This window comes from Canis aureus, chromosome 35 (assembly GCF_053574225.1).
Source record: "Canis aureus isolate CA01 chromosome 35, VMU_Caureus_v.1.0, whole genome shotgun sequence".
NCBI lineage: Eukaryota > Metazoa > Chordata > Mammalia > Carnivora > Canidae > Canis > Canis aureus.
In genome coordinates, this window is record NC_135645.1 from 14,608,222 (window position 1) to 14,628,716 (window position 20,495).

Sequence of the window (20,495 nt, forward strand, 5' to 3'; positions counted from 1 at the left end):
ATGTTAGAAATAATCATGTATTTTGCTTTGAACATCAAGTGCCCTAGACTGGCATCGCCCTCTTTCCCTTACAGTTCCTCCTGGGGGCAGGATATTTTCTCCTCCTCCACAAGGACTGTTGGCTCTCTTCCTGCTGGTAGTAAAGCCCTCCTGGAAATCCTCCTCAGAGACAGACTTTAGTTAGAGAAGCAGCTACAAGGGCACAGTGATGTGTGGTGGCTCTGGGGTTGCACAACGAGTGCCTTCCCCATGCTGCTCCTGACAGTTGCGACTGTGATCCCTGCATTGCTCAAGGACAAGCAATAAAGCATTCTGTATTTTGTTTTATCTCATTTCAAGGAGCTCCACGAGGGCAAGGCTGTATCTGTTTTGCTCCACATTGAACCAGCAGTGTCTAGCATATGGCAGGTGCTCGACATCTGCCAGTTAAAGAAATGGAAAGACAAATGAGCGACCAAACTGGAACCAGCCATCAAATAGAAGGATAACACCCAAAATCCATGGTTCTTGTCCCCAAGTTCATTTCTTTTTTTTTTAATCTCTTTTATCTCTCTTTCTCTCTTTTTTCTATTGATGGTGTAGTTTTGGGATGTAGGTGAAGTTTGGTGGGATGACGTCCAGAGCCAACAACCAAGAAAGAATTCTTGAAATGTCTTTGATGCAAAATGGTGGTTTTATGAAAGCCCTGGGACAGGACCCGTGGGCAGGAAGAGCTGCTGCCTCATGGTCATCTGGGGTCATGCGAGGTGGCTGATTACATACTTGAGAGTTGGGGGAAGTAAGGAAAAGGGAGGATCCAAAAGGATATTGAGTTGTTAAAGACTCACAAGACACTGTAGGCCTTGCCGTTGTCAAGTTCAGGTTGGTTTTTTCCCTCTAGCGAGGCATTAACCTTAAGACAGGGGATGTCACACACGCCCCACCTGGAGGAATGTCACACATGTCCCACCTGGGAGGGTAGAGATTGCAGGATGTCAGCTTGTGCTTTGTCCTCAGCTTGCCTTCTGCTCCCTTGAACCTGAGACATAATTTACATACAGTTAAATGCACCCATTTTTGGTATATAGCTCTTAGATTATGAGAAATGCCTACAGTCATGTTGCCACCACCACAAGACACAAAAGAACAGAAAAATTCCCTCCTGTCCTTGCTTGAAGGTCAGTCCCTCTGTCACCCCTTGCTTCTGGCCACTGATGTATTTTGTCCCTAACGTTTTGCCTTGTGCTGACTGTCATAGGAGGTAGACTTGAAGTCTGGCTTCTTTCCCTTAGTGTAAAGCATCTGAGATTTGCCTCTGCTCTTGCAGAGATTTGGAATCCATTCCTTTTCATTACCAGTCAGTATCATAGGGATGCAGCACAGTTTGTCTAGCTGTTCACCCCTTGAAAATCATTTGGATTATTTCCAGGGTTGGAGGAGCAATTCTGAGTAAAGCAGCTATTGCATGCAGGTTCTTAGAGATCTTATGTTTAATTTTTTTTAATATTTTATTTATGTATTCATGAGAGACACACAGAGAGAGAGAGAGGCAGAGACATAGGCAGAGGGAGAAGCAGGTTCCATGCAGGCAGCCTGATGCGGGACTCAATCCCAGGACTCCAGGATCATGCCCTGAGCCAAAGGCAGATGCTCAACTGCTGAGCCACCCAGGTGTCCTGAGATCTTATGTTTTATTTCACTTGGGTTAATGCCTAGGGGTGAGACTGCGAGGTTGTATGAAGAGACTATGCTTATCTTCATAAGAAACTATCATGATGTTTTTCAAAGCACACTGGGCCAGTGCTCAGCAGTGCATGAGACCTCCTGAAGCCCTGCATCCCTTGCAGGCCTTGATATAATCAGTTTTGCGGTTGTTTTCAATGTTAGCCATTCAAATAGGTGTAAATAAGAAAACCACAGACCTCAAATGGCACCATTTAGGCAAAGTCACCGAATGAGGACATAACACCCAACTGCATTTCCCTCAGAAATGTAAGTCTTAACTGGTAAGTCAGAAATTTTCTGATCACCATCAATGAAGTGATCCATCATATGGGTCCTCTCTATTCCTGAAAGGAAGAGGAGGTAATCTACTAATAAGACCCCCTGTCTGTCCCTCTAAGGGAAAGTGACCGTGCCTGGAATAATTCTCTCTTTTCTTTTGCTAATAACTTTCCTGTTCCACTCTGATGAAAACATTCCATTTTGTACAGCTCCTCAGAGCATCTCTACTTGCTGGATGGGATGCTGCCCAATTCACAAATTGCTTATAAGACCAACTAAATCTTTAAATTTACTTGATTGAGCTGTTTTTTTAACAAATACCTTTTTAACAAAGTATTACATTGTGGTTCGATTTACATTTCCCCTAATGACTATAATATTCAGCATTTTCTCAAGTATATACTTGCCATCTGTATATTTTCTTCAGTGAAATGTCTGTTCAAATGTTTTGACCATTTTGTTATTGGGTGTTTGTTTTCTTAGTGAGTTTTGAGAGTTCTTTATATATTCTGGATAAAGTCTTCTTATCAGATATATGTTTTATTAACATTTGTTAATAAAACATTGTTTTATTAACAATCCATAGACCAATTTTCTATTGGTCTATGGATTGACTTAATTTGTTTTAACCTTTTCTTGTTTTACAACAAAATTCCCCCTTTGACTTTTCCAAGACTACAAAGTGATTTAAAATTTAGGAATTTGAAGTGAGAAACCACATGGCCTGTCTGTAATTACAAATGGGGCTTCCCCAAAAGCTCCACGCTCTCATTGACCAATGACTTCTGGTTAAGGCCAGGGGTTGAGAAGGAAAAATTTTTCTCCATTCTGGCTAGCCTAAGAATTAAATTGACATGAGACAAATTAACAGGAGAAAAACAAAAGTGTAATCACATGTATACCTCCTGTATACAAGGGAGAGACCCAGGGAAACTGGGCAATAACCCCAAATGGTTGAAACCATCACCTTAAATACCTTTTTCAGCGAAAGACAAAAGAAGATGTTGAGGATGGAGAGTCCTCATCGTGGGAGGAAAAGGCAGAGTGAGCAAGGGTGATGTTGTGATGCAGATATAATGGCCTTCTGCACTAGGAACAGTTTCTAGAGGTTTAGAGCTCTCTTCCTGATACCCTCACATATGGTGATTTCCCTTGTTAGTGGAAAGGTCTCTCACGGTACTGTCATTTCTACTTGATTTTTCAGAGCCTGTTTTATCATGTTTGAAGTTTCTTTAAAGTAACTGGCTTAAAGTAATCACTATGCCAATGATGCATATTTTGAAGTGGCAAAATATGCTCCTTTTTATGGGTTCTGACATTTTAGGAAGTTGAGCATATGTGCACCTCAGACTCTCCTCCCCCTTGACGTCCTCCTCCCAGGCTGCAGGAGGTACTCTTCTCCTTTCAGCTCTCTGCCCTGAGAGTGCGGCTGGAGCAGCACCGAGGCAGTAAGCCCCGAGCTGCCCCTGCGAGAGCAGCAGGCTGGCTGAGGGGAAGTCAACAGGAGAACTGACCAGAATGGGGAACTCTCTGCTAAGGGAAAACAGGTGAGTCCAGATTTCTGAGGGGCAGGCAGTGGGGGATGGGACAGGGCCTTGCAGCCAGAAAGAGTAAAAGGTCTTTGGGCAGGGTTGGGGGAGCCCAGTAAAGAACTGGAAAAAAAAAAAAAATAAGTGCCTACTGATCTTCAGACCCTACATTCAATTCCTCATAGGGTTGACCTTCTCCCCAGAATCAGAGTGAGCAGCTGGGGGAAAACCTCTGAAAGGCAGAAGGACTTCATCAAAGGAGGCCAATGTAGTGAACCATGACTTAAGAAATGGAACAACTTTCTGAGGGCTAGGTTTGGGTGGGGTGGGTGGATGCTCTCCTGAACTCTGAATGCCTGCAAGGAGCTCAAAGACATCACTACTTTTTAAATCGCTATTTTAGTTCCAAATAAATAGCAAGTTTCTGCCCACACTTGAGGCCTCATCCAGTGCACTTTCCCTGCAAGGGGTAAGTAGAGGTCATTAAAATTGGTCAAGAATCTGGCTTACTTTTTCTAGACTTCAGTTTCCTGATTTTAAGAGGAAATAATAATACAATACCTACCTTGGAAGTTTCCAGTGCATGTGATGCTAGCACAGTGCCTTACACACAATAAGGTTCAGTAAGAAAATATTATTTTTTTGGACCATCAGCTTCATTAACCTCAAAGCAGTTGTTGTAAGAATTTGTACCACCCAAAATAAGAGAATCCCTAGTGAGATGGTCTAGGGAGAATGAGCTTGCTGGGACAGGGGGCGGGGAGTATTTTTAAGGGTTATGTTTGTTATCCCAAGGTTGGCTCCTGCCACTGGGAACTGGGACACAGGACCCAAAATGCCACCTGACAGAAGAAGGCTTGGCAAGCCCGTGGGATGTGGCCTGCCCCTCCCTGAGACCCAGGGTTTTCTGAAACTCCTCCCTAGTTCCTCACAGGCCAAGCCATCTGCAGCTCCTGCTTGTTATCAGCTTATAAATCCCCATTTTCATATCCATGTATGAGTTCCTCAAATGTAGAGACTAAGTCATTTTTTTAAAGACTTTATTTATTCATAGAGACAGAAAGAGAGAGAGAGAGAGAGAGAGGCAGAGACACAGGCAGAGGGAAAAGCAGGCTCCATGCAGGGAGCCTGATGTGGGACTGGATCCTGGGTCTCCAGGATCACACCCTGGGCTGCAGGTGGCGCTAAACCGCTGAGCCATCTGGGCTGCCCTATTTCTTAAGTCATTTTTGAATTCCTGTTTCCTGGCATTATTTCTGACAAATAGTAGGCCCTCAAAAAGAGTTTGATGAATGGCTGGAAACATGAAGAAATCACTGTCCTGAGAAGAAAAATAAAATACAGATATAATGTGACTGAGAAATTCATGATTAATGTGACATCTGAAATTTTTTTTAGGATTTTAATATAATTTTTAAAGGCTTATATTTCCTGGGATCTGATTTTCACCTTCACTTCTAGTTCCCATTTATCATCCAATCAGCAGATCCCCACTGTGGCTCTCCAGATCAGATTTGTTACAAAAGCCATGGAAATCTGCCCCCCTCACTAAGCAGAGTGGCACCTAGTCCTCTATGAGAGGAGTTCAGAGTCTTCCTTACTGACTGGTGGTCCTCAGACAAGTTACCTAACATTTTCGGCCTCAGTTTTCTCATTGGTAAAAAATAGAATCATATATACCTCATGGATTTATTCTGAGATTAAATGAAATATATAAAATGTATGTGTTATATACATTTAGTAAGTGGATTGTACGTGTGTGTGTGTGTGTGTGTAGAGAGAGAGAGAGGTTGAGAGAAAGTAATAAACATATAGTAAGTAGTACTTAATTTTTAGTTCCTTTTTCACCATATTCTCAAATCCCCATGAATGAAAAAAAATGGTCATACAGAAACCCAACCTGCACAATGAACAGATTTATTTTCTTTATTTAATCCTTTCTTCTCCTCTTATCCCACGTTGTCTGCTTTGATGCTATGAGAGATGGTGATTTCCGTGAGACAGGGCCAGTACCCTTCCACACCCCTATGCGCAATCCCGAAGACTACGCCAAGTGGTTAGGCCTCTCCGAACACTGATAGTCTCATGGTCATCATGAGGAATCCTGGCCGTGTGGGAACAAAGGATTTAGGACGCGTTATGCGTGAAAGTCATTGGAGAATGTCAACTGTCAGATAAAAGGTTGCCATGTTTGTTAAGGAGGAGCTGTGAACAGATCTGAGGCGACAGGCAGAAGCTGGGGTGATTCTGGGGTTCCACACAAATGGCAGAAATGACAAAAGTGGAACAATTAGGAATGGAGGTGGGAAGCCTGAAAAGGAAAGAACTTAGCTCATCCCTGATATGTTGGGTTTTAGGTGGCAGCAGGACACTCAAGAAATACCCTGGACTCCGAAAAATCAAAGCCGCAAACAGAGAACATCCAGGTGAGAACAAATCCAACAAACCTCCTCCCAGCCTTTGCCCAGGAAGAGTAAAGTCTGTCGGGTCCTAGACTTGATGTCCACCATGGAGCACCCTGCTTGGCCCAGCAGCAGTTATTGTCATAGTAAAGGTGAAGACAAGACAAAAGGCAAAAACACTTTGAACCTTTGGGCAGGAGAAGTGCAACTAGAAATAAGACCTATTTCCTGCTGTCTCTGTTTATTTAGCCCAAATACCTTTGTCCTCAAGCTCCATCCTGACCATTCCATTTTAAGCTCTGAGTTTCTATTTCTGAGGTGACCGCATCTCCCACATCATCATAATTGTTGAAAGGTTTGTGGAGAGAGACACTTGCAATTACCCTGATGCTGTTAGACCAGGACTTCTTCATTAACCCTTTCTGACTAGTCCCTTTGAGTGCCCGGGAATCACTAAAATATGGAACCAGGGTGTCAGGATCCAAGAATTCCAAAGAGTGTCAAAGCCAGTTGTTCCGTGGCCCGTAGAATTATCTGTACTTCTCCCATGGTTTCAGGAGAAGGTTTTGAAAGAATATCAATTAAATTAAAAAGCAACCACTGAGCCAAAGCTTATGTTAGGAGCTGGGGACCCCAAAGTTTCCCTCAACAGGGTACATCTCTTCAGTGCAAGCTAAGGAGCATATATTGGGGTGATATCACTGGACATATGTTAAAGCATACAGTCCAAATAATGAAACAGACCAGAAAGGTCATGGGCATCATAACAAGGGAGAGACTGGGCGGTCTAGAAGGCCAGGGAAGCTTTGTGTAAGAGACAGGAACCCGGAATTGCTGGCACATAGCCGGGTGTCACAGAGATGCATCTGGTCTCCTGCAGAACCCACCCCAAACCAAAACGTCCCAGTTGAAATGCAAGAAAAATCTACAAAAATTTACATTACAGAATAATTGAGTGGGGGAAATGACCAGTTTGAAAACAGCCTTTGCCATGTTGAACTTTATTTGACCCTTACAACTCCAGGAGGTAAGCAGTCTAAGTATCCCCGATTTATGACCGATCAACGGTGGCTCAAATTTTCCAGAGGTATTAGTACAGTCAGTAAGTCAAAATCAGCTATCTCTTTTCATCTCCCAAATCTCCTCAAGTGAACCTGGTTTCTGAGCATGGATAAAGATAAGGCTCGTTGGTTTCCTTCTGGTGTTTCTTTAGCCACAGAAACAAGAGATATAAACAATGGCTGAAAATAGCATGACAGCCTGAAGAGGAGACATGCCTTTCAGCCCCAAAACTCTGATGCTGCAGGGCCCCGGGAGGTTGTCCCAACACTGCCATGCTGGTGCCCACAGCCTCTCCTCCTCTATCACCCTTGGCAAGGGAACTCCCTGGGAAGCTCGCTGGGGTTGATCTTTCTGGATGGTATTTTACAAATGCTTGTGGGTAGTGTTACGGGTAAAGGCAGGGCTTTCACATTCAATTTTGCAGGTAGTTGACTATGACTCAAGTCCAGAAAGACGCCCAGCATGATACTTCGACTTCAGCCTGGATGTCTGACTGCAGAAAGATCCTGAGCCTTTCTGCCTGCCCCAAAAGAGATCACAAGTCCTGTTTATTTTCCTGTACTTTGAGTAAAGGAGGCAGATTTGATGAACTGAGCCAGTTAGAGTTGCTCTGTCCTTGGCTACCCATTCATTTATCAAATTATTTATTGAAAACATATTTACCAGACACTCTGGCACATGCCAGTGATATATACCATGATGAACAAAATGAGTGGTCCTTGACTTTATGAAGCTCTAGTGTAGGATGTAAATAAATGAACTGTTACATAACAAAATTGAAGATCTACCTGTCTTTATTAAAAGGTTCATGAAATCAGCAGCACCCCAGCTAGCAAGTAGAGAGGCTCTTGAAGGAGTTCTACAAAACGGAATGTTTCTATAGAAGGAGGATGGGGAAGAGAAAGTTATCAGCAAAAGAAAAGGATTATTCCGGGCAAGGTCACTTTCTAGAGGGAAAAGGAAAGTCTTATCATGCATATCATCTCACCTTTTTGTGGGGATGGAGAGAGCCCAAGTGACAGACTTGGTGGCACAGATTGAAGAATTGCTGGCCCACAGGTTAAGACTACCTTTCTGGAGGAACCTGCAATTAAATTATGTACTAAGCACCAGTTTGGGAACTCAGTCCAAGTGATACCATTTTTGAGCCGGTGTTGTTTTCAGTTTTTTTCCACCCAACAACCACACTATGGTGTCTAACTATAATATGGTATAAATAGGAGAACTTCAGAGTGCAGTAGAATTCTCCATAAATATTGCCTAACCTGTACCAGAAAGAAATTTCTAAAATGTCCACATACTGATGCCTGGATTTCCTGGAGATGACTATTGTGTGTCCTTTCTCACAAGAGGCCAAGTAAATCATTGAAATCCGAGATAAGCAAGCAATTCTAAGTAACTTGGACACATCTATCATGCTGGAGTGACTCCTTCCTCTCGAGACATTAACTCACCCTTTGGAAATATGAAAATGATGCTTATCAACACCAGAAAGTTCCTTCCTCAATTAGGAGTTGATAAGCATCATCTTCATATTTCCAAAGGGTGAGTTAATGTCTCGAGAGGAAGGAGTCATTCCAGCATGATAGATGTGTCCAAGTCATTTAGAATAAATACTATCTTGGACAAGGGCAGAGAAAAAAGGTTTTTTGCAGGGGCACCTGGATGGTTTTGGCTCAGGTCTTGATCCTGGACCAGGACCGGGCTCCTTGCTCAGCAGGGAGTCTGTGTCTACCTCTGCCCATCACCCCGCTCATGCGTGCTCTCTCACTCTCTCTAAGGTAAATAAGTAAAATCTTTTTTAAAAAGAAGATTTTTCACAGAAATGGTCAAGGGAAGGGAGTTATCCTAATAATGCTGTAGAGACCAACATTGTGATTTGGTGTCATCTCTGGGTCATTTTAGATGCTGTTACTGCTACTTTGCTGAAGGGTGTTTCTGCGTTCCGTGGTGAGTGGATAATTATTTTCAAGAGTTATTTGCCTAAGTGTGGTTTCAATGTGATATTTGCTGTAAATCACCTGTAACTACCCACTGTCTGTCACCACAGGCGAAGCCTGTCACTACCCAGACACAATCATCTGAGAGGCAGGCAGGAAAGTGAATTGAGTCAGTCAGGCAAGTGACAATTCGAGCCTGGCAAGAAACAGGAACAATAGCCTTGATGGCCCTCCACAAATGGGAAAGCCTCAGAAGCAAGGACGAAACTGGCTCCCAAGGTAGAAGAAGGACCCCGAATCCCACTGCGAAGGGCCGGGCTCCATGTACAGAAGCACACATTTCTGTCCCTCGCACAGAGAACGGACAGCTGGGGTGCTCATATAAGTCATCCTCCACGCTGGAGTAAAAGACCCACTAAAAATAGCTCAAGGTCCTTAACTGACTCATAAGGACATCAACTAGACTCTCTAAGTAGGACATATGGTCTTGCTGCTTGGAGCACATGTCCTTGTCTCCTGAGATGATAATGAGTTTCCTGTTTATACTGTGTTTCTGCGGGGACTGGTCTCTACAGAGTAGTTACCTCTGTGCTCACATGGGACATGTTTGATTGCTTGTTTGCTTGCCTCCTAGGAGATCAGAGATGGGGTTTGGGGTTGGAATCGGAAATAATCCTGGCTCCTTATCTCACATGACATAAAAGAAGTTGATACTCTGTTAGGGAAAAATATCCCCCAGATAGTTACCTAGGACATCACCATAGTTCTCTATAAATCAATCCCACTTCAGCCATAGAAAAGGGAGAAGTGAGGAGAGAGAGAGACACACGGGCCGAGGTGGAGATTTCTACTTGGTCTTACTTTCATTTTTCCTTTTATCTACCTTCGTTTTCCTCCATGCTGGAGGAGGTATGACTTTAACAAATGAAAGAGCTTAAAGATAAGGTTTTGGAGTTGAGTGTCATTTCCTTTGAGAGCCTCTGAAGGGCGAAGATCACGAATTTCCCTTCTCTTTCTTTTTTCAGTAGAAAAATATGCATCTTTAAAGCAAAACCAGATTCCCCAAAGGAGAGTAAGTCATTGCTTTCTTATCTTTTCTGCACTTGATAGACTTGCATTTCCCAACTGCCCCTTCTCTGTGCTTCCCAAGCTCTTTGGGCATCCTGCCAGTGTCATACTTGCACATCCATCTGTGTCATTCGTCCAGCTGCTTGGGTCTTTCTCTGCTAGACTGTGAGACTGTGAGGCCATTGGAAGCAGGAACCGGCCACTGATCTCCGATCCCTCCCTGAGGTCAGGAGGCTGGAGGGGTGAACGGGGAACAATGACCGGAAGGACAGAGGTGCCTGAAGTGCTTCCGAGAAACTAGGGCACCCTTGCGACCCAGAGGGCCCGGAGGGGCAAGGCCTCATGGGCAAGCTTAGGATTGCCGGGTTTTGTCCTGAGAACTGCACAACTATTGAGGGGCTTTATTTTATTTTATTATTTTATTTTATTTTATTTTATTTTATTTTATTTTATTTTAGAGGGAGAGCACAAGCAGGGGGGAAGGGCAGAGGGAGAGGGAGAAGCAGACTCCCTGCTGAGCACAGAGCCCAACCTGGGGCCCAACCCCAGGACCCTGGGGTCACAACCTGAGCCAAAGGCAGACGCTGGCCGAGGGCCAGCCAGAGGCCCCTGTCGGGGGGCTTTAAACCCAGGCCCGGTCTGAGGCCCCTGCATGAAAAGACCTCACCTGGGCTGCAGTGCAGAGACCCCACTGTGCTGGCCGGTGGCAGGAGCAGATGCTGGAAGATCGCCAAGGAGGTGAGGCCCGGGTCCCTGGAGACAGGAAGCCCTGCAGCTGAGGAGGAGGAATTGGAGAAGGACGCAGAGAGAGAGAGGAAGTATAGGCCTGAGGAGGGGCCACAAGATTTCACTTTTCTAAAGAAGAAAAGTGAGGGGGTTTGGGCCTTGCCTTCCTAGGTGCAAAGAGCAGAGCCCGATCCATTCACTCTGAGTCTTGCAAACTAGCTCGGTGCAGTGTGCAAGCGAATCAGCGGCCCTGCCAGCCCAGCGTCACCCCGGGGAGCCCCAATCTCCGTCAGAGCAAACCGTGGGAGCAGTAAGACCTCGACTGCTAAGAGTCACAGATGGTCCCTGTGGTGATGACCAGGGACGTCCCGAGGGCCGTGGGAGTTTCCGGAGCTGAGAGCATGTGGAATGCCGGCCCCGGGGCAGGCCAATCCCTGTAATCCGGGGCGGCTCCCACCTGAGAGCTCCCTACGGAGCTGCTGGGTCTGTGAGGGGGCGGCAAGGGGTTGGGGTGCCCCTGAGCCCCATGGCCTTGGGAAACTGGCCTGCTGCTGTTCCCATCTGCTGGCAAATGCAGGAACGGGAATGCTCAATTTAAGAATTTCCTTCCAGCAAGCTTTTCTAGAGCAGCAGGCCCACACGGTCACCCCTCCAGCCCCCCCAATCCCCCAAACCCTCCCCACCCCACCCCTGTGGCCTGCGGTAGACACAGGCGCCTCTGGACACTGTGGCTCCTCTGAGGCCCTCCGCCGCCTCCCGTGCTGGCCTGTGAGCCCCTGGGGGACAGGACCTGTTTCTGATCTGTCTTGGTCTCCACAGTGGTACAGGTTGGGCATGCTGGGAATTTTGTGTGAGGCAGGCAGGGGTGGGGGGCTGGAGGGAAGCGTGGTTTCCCTCTCAAATCCCCACCCAGTGTGCCTCCCTCCACTCAGCCTCTCTGCCTGAGCTGCCTGCCCCCCTCTGCTGTTTCTTGTTCAGCTGGTCCTGGGGTTCCCCTGGGGTGCGCTGCAGGTTGGGGTGGCCTGATGGGCTATTGGTTGGCTCTCTGACTGCTTCTGTTCCACACTCCCCGCTCCACCCGGCCTCCCCCCTCTTCCCCACCCTCTCTCCTCAGGTCTCCCCACGGCCTGACGCTGATTGTATTTCCTTTCTCCAGGTAAAGAAATGTCATCTGCTCCCACGCAGGTAACGCAAACATCTCTGAGCCTTTTGCTGAGGTGCCCCAGATGGCAGGAGTTGGCCTCCAGGACCCCTTCAATCCTGGATATGAAAGAGAGACTTTAGATGCCAGTGCGTGTCAGCCCAGGGCCCTGTGCGGGGCCTGGTGGCCGCAGCAGCAGCCACCTCTGTTGCCCATCTCACTGCGAAGGGACTGATGCACACGGAGCCCCGTGCTGACGCCAGGCAGTGAGCTGAGAGCTTTGCCTGTAGTGGCTCATGCACCTGGTACAGCGACCCCAGAAGACCAGCACTATTATTTCCCCTCCTTCACAAATGAGAAAACTGAGAGTTAAGTGATACTGTCCCCAAGCCAGATAACTGGCAGGAAGTCAGGGGCATGATCCAAAACCAAGCCTCAGTCCCAGATCCAGGCTCTCCCTCTTGTACTTTGCTGCTTTGCTCTTTATCTCCTGAGATTCCACTGACTGGGAGCTTCTCTTGAGTGGTTTCCCTTTTGAATAATGCAAAAATCCCTAGAATGAGTAGTTAAATATCATAAGCCAATCGTGTTAGGGTGGCCTCGGGTTGTTCTTATGAGCAGGCTGCCCTCAAGGCCTGAGACTTGGAATTATACCCATTGGCAGGGGTCACTCTGGAACAAGAGGCAGAGAGGACCTGCCTGGGGAGGCGGAATAAATATTCTAGACAGCGTGAGCTCTCTGGATGCCTGGGCTAGGGGTTAGGTGAGGGCAGCCATTTAGGAAAAAGAGCCAAGAGATGGAGGGGAGATGGTCATGGAAGACAGACCTTGCTCGGGGTTGGGTCTGTGTTGAGCCTGGAGTATGCAAAGGGAAAGGCAAGAGGCCCACTCTTGATAAGATTCTTCTTTGCCCAACAGGACAGTGCTGACCAGAGCTCCTCGGAAGATCTCTGCTACACCCTCATTAATCACAGCGTCCTTGGGGGAAAGTCATCAGGGATCTCTGCTGAGAGGTGCTATGAGAACATTTCCCCTAAAACCGAGACACCCAGGGAGTCCTTGGGAAAAACCGAGGTTTCATACGCACTTCTCCGTGTGCCTTCCTCTCCAAGGCATTCGTCTTCCCCAGAAGATGCATATGAACTCATCATACCTAGGAGAGTCTTCTCCTACTCCCTGCAACAGCCACATCCACCAACACCACATTTGGAGAACCGGGTTTCCTACTGATAATGAAACAGTTGGACCAGCGCTCGTCTAATAGCAGTAACTATTAGATAGGGGTTGTGGGGCTTTGGTTGAAGCAGGCATGGCGTATAGGGCCCTTCAGGCTTACCCCACCTCCACACACAACAGCCCTTTCTTAAGGGGTCTCTGCAGAATCTGGTTTGCAAACCACAGGGCCTCATAGATCCTGTTCCATAGTCATCCAAAGACCAACCACCCATCCTGAACACCGCTCTTTGAGAAGGGAGTGGCTATCTGTGATTCCAAATGGCTTTGGAAATGGTAGGAAAGGCTTCTTGGTCCCCTACAGCTATGAGCATCACAAAGGGTCTGCTCCTCTGTCCAAGTTCTTCTTATAAAACGTCCACAATGATTGTCTTCTAAAGTCACAAGGAAGCTTTTACGCATCGTAGTAAGTGTCCCCAGGGGTGTCCACTTGTTCGACACATGTTTGAAGGCCCAATCCCTCACCCAGAGCCTTCCAGGTGAGAACCTGTGTGTGCTTTGCACCCCATGCCACTTAGGTATGTCCTTTGACTCGTTGACCCTTATGGGTTTGTTGGTTATGTGGTCTGAATCAGTATGTTCTGGACCAAGTTTTTATATAATTTTTAATATAATTTTAACCCATATTTTTTAATCTGTATTTCTCCCTAGAAATCTTATCAAGAAAATCATAGCATTAGAGAATGGTAGAGTAGAAAGACCTATGGAGACACTCTAACTCCATTACCCTTTTTGCTTAGAGAGGATAAGTAGCCCAAGGCACCTTGCAAGTTAGTGCCAGAACTTTATCCAGAGCCTGATTTCCTGGTTTCCAATTCAACACTCCTCCAACATACTACATAGAAGAGGCTATACTCAACTGGGTGGTGTATGCGTGGATGAACTAATATACTATGTATAACATATGAAAAAAATGTGTCCACATGGGAAAAATAACACACACACACACACACACACACATCCCTTCTCTAATGAGACTTTCTGTATGTTCTGATTATTTTTCCTAATTTTTTCCTCATTGCTCCTGGAATTCCATCTATTGCCTAAAACAGGGATCAGCAAACTGTGACCCAGAGGCCAAATCTGGCCTACTGTCTTTTTTTTTAATATAAATAAAATGATATTGGAACACATCCATGCTTATTCATGTATACTGTATACATGTTCATACTGCTCAGCCACAGAAGAGTTGAGTAGTTAGTTGTGACACACTGGAGGTCCCACAAACCCAAGAACACTTTTTTTTTCCCTTTTCAGAAAAAAAAAAAAAAGTTTGTAGACCCCAGGCCTAAAGGATGATACTTGGAGATAAACTTAACAAACAGAAGTGTGTTTGGGTCTTGTAACTCATAAGAACTGGTACCAGTAAACTGGCATGAAAATATTAAACCACAAATGAGATGGGCCCAAGAATAATTAGCAAATTAGACTATTTCTATAGTCACACCTGCATTCTCAACTTCCTGTTCTATTTAACCCGTGGCCATTGTCCTAATTTTAAGGATGTTAAAATAGTAGAGGTTTGTTGACAAAGTAGTAGATACATTATGTGTTTAATTACTGTTTTGTCCCCCAAAGTAACTAAATAACTATTATTTAAAATGTAGTTTAGTACATTTTATGCCATCTGTGATTTATGCATTTACGCCAGTGAGGAGAAACCCAGTGACATCAGGTGGGACGTATCAATACAGGTTCGCTGAGACTTTGGCTGGGCGGTGATCTTCATCTAAGAGCCAATCACATCTGGGTATCTTATCCTCTACTAACTTCCTATTTTCAGCAAAATTCTCTCCCATGGAACCCCAGCCTTGACCCTTGGCCAGGATTCACTTAGGGAAAGAGTATGGACACTAGAATCAGATAATCAGTGACTCACATCATGGTTCTATCCATCCCTTCCTCCCTCTACGACCTTGAGCGTGTAACTCGAAGGTTCAGCTTTATCACCCACCAACAGCAGAATGATCTAATATCTGCAATCCATTTACTGCAGACCTTGAATAAATGCTATCAAAGAGCAAAGAGAAACAAACAAACAAAAAAAACAACTTCATGATGTATGAAGAAAAACATGTGTTGACGTGCTTGATTTTCAGGGTCACCCAGCGATCATCCAATGGGTTAGAAATTGCTGGGTTTTATCCTGGAGTTTTTCATTTGGACACTGGACCATTGTTGAAGTTGACTGGCTTAAATATTTTTAGTATGACACAGCTTATATTAGTTTGAGTCTTAGCCTGTGAAAGTATTACTTGTCCCAAATAGTATATGCCTTTTACTATATATAGTAAATATATAGTATTTACTCCAGCAATATATTCAGTATAAATGCTGAGCCAACAAAATTTGTTCTCAAGAAATCTAGAGAGATGAGGGAAGGGGATCACTTTTGAGTAGGAGAGCCCTTTGGGAATGCTTTGTCTGTATATAATGCTAGTCCTGTTTTCCATAGATTTCAGGATTTTGATGAACGCGATGGAAAATACACATTCACACACACTCACACAATGTTTCATTCAATTTCAAGTGCTTGGGGATGCCACCCTTCCCGGAAGGAATTCTTGGGTTCTTGATAAGAAACCGAGGCTGAGGGTTTAAACTGCTCCCTCAGGTCACCCCCCCCCCCCCGCCCCCAGCTCATCTTACACCTGTAGCAGCCAGCTCACACAGACACATTTTATGCGGCAACTGCAGGTTTTGTGGTTTCCGTTCTATGTTTATAGTAGCGTCTATAAATAATCCTTTAGGCTGTGAATAAATTCTTATTCAGAACCAGAGGTAAAAGACAAGGGCAAAGCTAGGTCAGGACAACTGACCGTTGATAACAAGTAAATTCAAATGCTGACATTTTTAGAACAACCTTGGGTGACAGGTGCTTCCAATAGTCTGAGGAATGGAGGGAGGGGCAGAGCTGGGACAGGACAGGGGGGTCCCCGGGATGCCACAGGATCCCTCAGACAAAAGGAGATGCTGTTTACATTGATCTGACTCCCTACTTTATCCAGCGGCCCCTTGTGCTCAGAGAGCAACTTGAAAGTCACTAGATCTGAGCACCCCTCAGTTCTGCAGGCTGTGAAGTGGGTCAGCAGTTCCCCCCACTTACCCACAGGGGGTGCTTTTGCAAGGCACTCTGGGGAGCCCTGAGAGGTCATTACCATCCCAGAGTCTTCTGCTGTCTGATGATGACCCCACTGAATGCATCCCCTCCCCTCTCACCATCTGAGTTCCTGGGGGTTAGGGGGGGGTCCCAAATTTCAGTCAAGCCTGAAGGAAACATGGCCCCGGGGGCCACCAAAGTCAGAGGCCACTGACGGTGTGAAGGTGCCAAGCACGTTGGACTTTGCTCCCCAAAGCTGCGGAACTCCAGCCTCATCCTCCCACCTCTCCAGACCATGGTGCCCTAAGTACAAGATGAGGGACTGCCTTCGGATGCTAAGAGCATCTGCTCTCTCACCATAAAAGAAGGACGAAAAGGCGTCTGTGGGCCCCACTGCCAGCAACGCAAGGACAGTGAGGATGAGCTTACTTTAAGGCAATGAAGCCATAATGGAATCAGGGAAGGGAAGACGTGGAGAGGCTTCTCTCATTTTTCTCAGCACCGATGAGATGCTAAATAGGGCAGGTGTCCATGCAGAGCCCACAGCTAAAAGGGAAAAGGGCGCATGGGTGGCTCAGTCGTTAAGCAGCTGACTCCTTTTTTAAAAAAAGATTTTTATTTATTTATTTGATAGAGTGAGAGAGAGCACCAGCGCGGGGAGCAGAGAAGCAGGCTCCCCACTGAGCAGGGAGCCCGATGTGGGGCTGGATCCCAGGACCCCGGGATCATGACCTGAGCCAAAGGCAGACGCTTAACCGACTGAGCCACCCAGGTACCCTGAGCATCTCACTCCTGATCTCAGCTCAGGTCCTGATCTTGTAGCTATAAGATTGAGCACCACATTGGGCTCCATGCTGGGTGTGAAGCCTACTTAAAAATAAAATTAAAATAGGGCAGCCCGGTGGCTCAGTGGTTTAGCCCCTGCCTTCAGCCCAGGGTGTGATCCTGGAGTCCTGGGATCCAGTCCCACGTCGGGCTCCCTGCGTGGAGCCTGCTTCTCCCTCTGCCTGTGTCTCTGCCTCTTTCTCTTCGTGTCTCTCATGAATAAATAAAATTTTAAAAAATCTTTAAAAAATTTTTTAAAAAATAAAGTAAAATAGAACAGAATAAAATAAATAAATGGGAAAAGAAAGAACGTGAGCTTCACCCTAATCAGACACAAACATGTGCAAAGGGAAGCCAATCTGTTTATTCCAATCCCACCACGGCTTCAAGTTCAGCTCCGGCGTCCTTCCTAGGCAAGGCCTTCACTGACCACTCTCCCTTCTGACTACCCACAACCCCACGGTCTGTCTCTATTGTTCATCCCAGGCGGTTTTTTCCTGCTGTTTCCTATTTGGTCTGCGCAGAGCCTTGCTGCCTAATGAGACCAGCAGCTTCTTATTATTGCCCTGCTCTTCACTGCTATCTTCCAGAGTTTTCTGCAAAACACATCATTAAAAAAAAAATCTACGGAGCTAAGTTAAATTGAAAAGTAGAAAAGAACTGAATGCAGGGACAGAAATTTTGTTGGGGATGGGAGCAGGGGCACGCTCCACTGCTCTGGCTGTACCCTTCCTGCCCGCATCTCAGTGACTTCCAGAAAAGACCAGTGTCTCTTCTCAAATCCCTTGGATAGTTGTTGGAACCTTACTATGCCCGGCATTATGCTCATCATGAAGATGCCTGATGACCAATAAATTCATCTCCTATAGCAGAGCAGTGTAGACGTGAATGCCTCTTCAGACACCTCACAAAGTCCAGTTCTCTGCATGCCACTAGAGCCAGAGTCAAGCCTATGCAAAGTCTTCTGTATGACTTGCAAGGGGTCCAGGTAGCTGCGTCTCAGCGCTTTCCAAGGGAGAAGGGACGAGCACACTGTCCTCCTTCCAGCTCCAGGCCCTTCGGACACCTGGGCCTGCCAGGGGAGCCCCAGGAGGAAGCAGAGGGGAGAGAGCACCCCGCTGCTCTCCCTGGAACAGAGGAGGACCTAGCCCACTGCAGCCCATCCGGCTGAGTCTTGCTCAAAAGGGGAAACTGCCGTCAGGGATATGAAAACACCAGTTCCAGCACCATTTACCACAAGAAAATGCCAGCCCACGTCACGGGCCTGGAGAGTCACACCTGTGAAGCAAACGTGATCGTGACAGTGCCCGTGCAAAAATAATTTATTGTAAATATTTTTAAATCCCTCCCCATTAAAGTCATTCATTACATTCTAAAAAATACAAACACAAAACAGTTTACATTTGACATGTGAAAAATAAAGAGGAAGAAGGGAGGTGCACCTATTTGGCTGGTTTGAGGAACTGGCCTCAAAATGAGACACCAGGTTACAATAAATGCATCCTCTAGTTAAATAAGAAAGCGAATTCACATTATCCAGAGTCCTGGAGCACAAAAAGACCAGGGCAAATCCAGCCTGAGACACCCCCTTGGACACTCCCCATACACAGCAGCCCCCCACACTGACGTCTACCCACGGCCAATTTAACTGAGATCCTGGAGCTAAGAACATCTCCTTATGGGACCACAACACTCTCTCCTGGAAAATTTCCTGCAAACAATTTTTTTCCAAGGAAACAAACACTCTGTTTCCTCGTGCTGGACAATTCTACGTCCGTAGATGATCAACACAGTCGCTAACATTCCCCCCAGCCTGCAAACAAAGTGGCATTCAGCCTCCCACAATTTACTTCAAACAGAAAGTGGTTCTTTCTGTTTCCAACCACCCTCAGTAAGATACACAACCAGTGCCTGCAGACACTGAGTTTTGGACGAAGCCTAGTCCCAAGGGACAATAAAAAGCCATGAGCCAGCGTGCACGAGGTAAGCAGCCTCAGTGATCCTCTGATGGAAGCTGGAGAAACTGTTGAGTGGGAAAACGATCCCAAACGACAGCAGTGTGTTCAAAACTCAAAACGCTCAAGGACCCACGTTTCCAAAAGGGGTGTTCCAGAGTCACAGGTGCAATGAGGAGGGGCGAAGTAAGAAACACGCATCTTATTTCTGTAGCTCCACATAACACAGTAATGTTGGATGGCGGGTCTCAGGCTGGTCTGCTAAGGTATGCAGCCGCAGGTTCTGGAACCAGACCCAGAACTTTGCTGCTTTGGTCTCCCAGGTGCCTCCCTCACAGTCCTGCTTAGAGGTAGATCATACATCACATCGGGCCTGGGCGAGTGGGAGAAGGATTTCAGTGAGTGATTAGCTGTGCGGTCCCTCACCTCCTGCCTGCACACTCTTCCCACCTGCACGGAGTGGACCCGCCTGAAAGGTCACCTCTGCACTATGGAGTAAGTGTCCCCATGTAGGTGGAAGCAAGCGGTGCTCTAAGAATAGCAGCGAGTTCCACCCACCGTCTGACTTCCTGCCTTTGCCTACACCCAGCTTTGCCCCTACATGCTCTTGCTGGACGCAGAGCCCGGACTTCCCAAGTGCAGAATCAGGAGAAAAAGGACAGCCTCCACCCCTTCACGTCATTGCCAGTCCTTCTCTGGTAATTCACAGGATCTTCTCTGGAAAGCAAAATGCATTCTCTCATCCAAAAACTCAGTGGAGCGCTGCTTTCAGATACAGACCAAAATCCTCCACTTCATTCTGGAAAGAGAATACAGACAAACGGAGGTCACTCATTTTTTAAAACCGTGATTATTTTTTAAAGATCCTTCTTTAAAGATTTATGCTTTCATTTTTTTCCCCCGTTGGGTTTGAATATAAACTCTTATGCAAAATTGAAATGCCTGGAAATTCCTAGCAGAGGAAGTTTCCTTTTCGATCAACACACGCGGACACGCATACAAGTGCACGCGCGCACACACCTACCTCTGAATGCTTTACGCAAAGCAAATAACACATTGCTCATTTGTTTTGGCCTAATTCTTGGTAAATAACATTCTGTGAGGCCTTTTGGGTGCTGAAGATATTTAAAAACTCAGTCCTTTTTCATAATTTAACTACTAACCTCTAAATTTTCAGTTTGCTATTATGAGAAAGTCTGATGAGGAAATGGTGTGGACTGGGCCTGACCAAGGAGGACATGCCCATGTAAGGACCTGGGGACACCACACAGAGAGTCCACGCTCTACCACAGGGTCCTCGCGGTTGCCATTATGGGCTGGGTAATTCTTTGTCGTAGAGAGCCATCTGCGCATTACAAGATGTTCAGAAGAATCCCTCACGCTACCCCAGACGCTAATATCTCACATACACACCCGTCAGGACAACTAAAAACGTCTTCAGACATTGCCAAACACCCCTGGGGTGCAGTGGGGGCACAAAGTTGCCCCCACTTGAGAATTAGTGCTCCTTGGCTAAACTTCCCAAGTTTCC

At 46.2% G+C, this 20,495-nt stretch overlaps 2 protein-coding genes across 3 annotated transcripts in view; one reads left to right on the plus strand and one right to left on the minus strand.

Moving 5' to 3' along the window:
• The first annotated feature begins 3,085 nt into the window (after nt 1-3,085).
• GCSAM (germinal center associated signaling and motility) lies at nt 3,086-14,217 on the plus strand. 2 transcript variants are annotated; one of them, XM_077883778.1, is made up of 7 exons: nt 3,086-3,530; nt 5,870-5,938; nt 8,882-8,926; nt 9,942-9,988; nt 11,867-11,895; nt 12,770-12,864; nt 12,964-14,217. In XM_077883778.1, exons 1-7 carry the CDS (start codon nt 3,502-3,504, stop codon nt 13,079-13,081), a joined length of 432 nt encoding a protein of 143 aa, XP_077739904.1. In that variant the 5' UTR covers nt 3,086-3,501; the 3' UTR covers nt 13,082-14,217. The 2 variants fall into 2 exon arrangements, with proteins under 2 accessions (XP_077739904.1, XP_077739903.1); XM_077883777.1 differs by having other exon boundaries at nt 3,364-3,530; nt 12,770-14,217.
• Nucleotides 14,218-18,313: 4,096 nt separating this feature from the next.
• C35H3orf52 (chromosome 35 C3orf52 homolog) overlaps nt 18,314-20,495 on the minus strand; it is a 29,044-nt gene continuing 26,862 nt past the window's right edge. The window contains exon 6 of the mRNA XM_077884669.1: nt 18,314-19,763. Coding sequence (XP_077740795.1) covers nt 19,759-19,763 — 5 coding nt within the window. The 3' untranslated portion in view covers nt 18,314-19,758. The remainder of the gene's footprint in view (nt 19,764-20,495) is intronic.

Bases quoted from the DNA above. Each gene is read 5' to 3' on its own strand.
- GCSAM (XM_077883777.1), top strand. From the start codon at position 3,502: ATGGGGAACTCTCTGCTAAGGGAAAACAG. The intron at 3,531-5,869 runs GTGAGTCCAGAT...GTTGGGTTTTAG, and splicing joins TCTCTGCTAAGGGAAAACAG to GTGGCAGCAGGACACTCAAG. The intron at 8,927-9,941 runs GTGAGTGGATAA...TTCTTTTTTCAG, and splicing joins GGGTGTTTCTGCGTTCCGTG to TAGAAAAATATGCATCTTTA.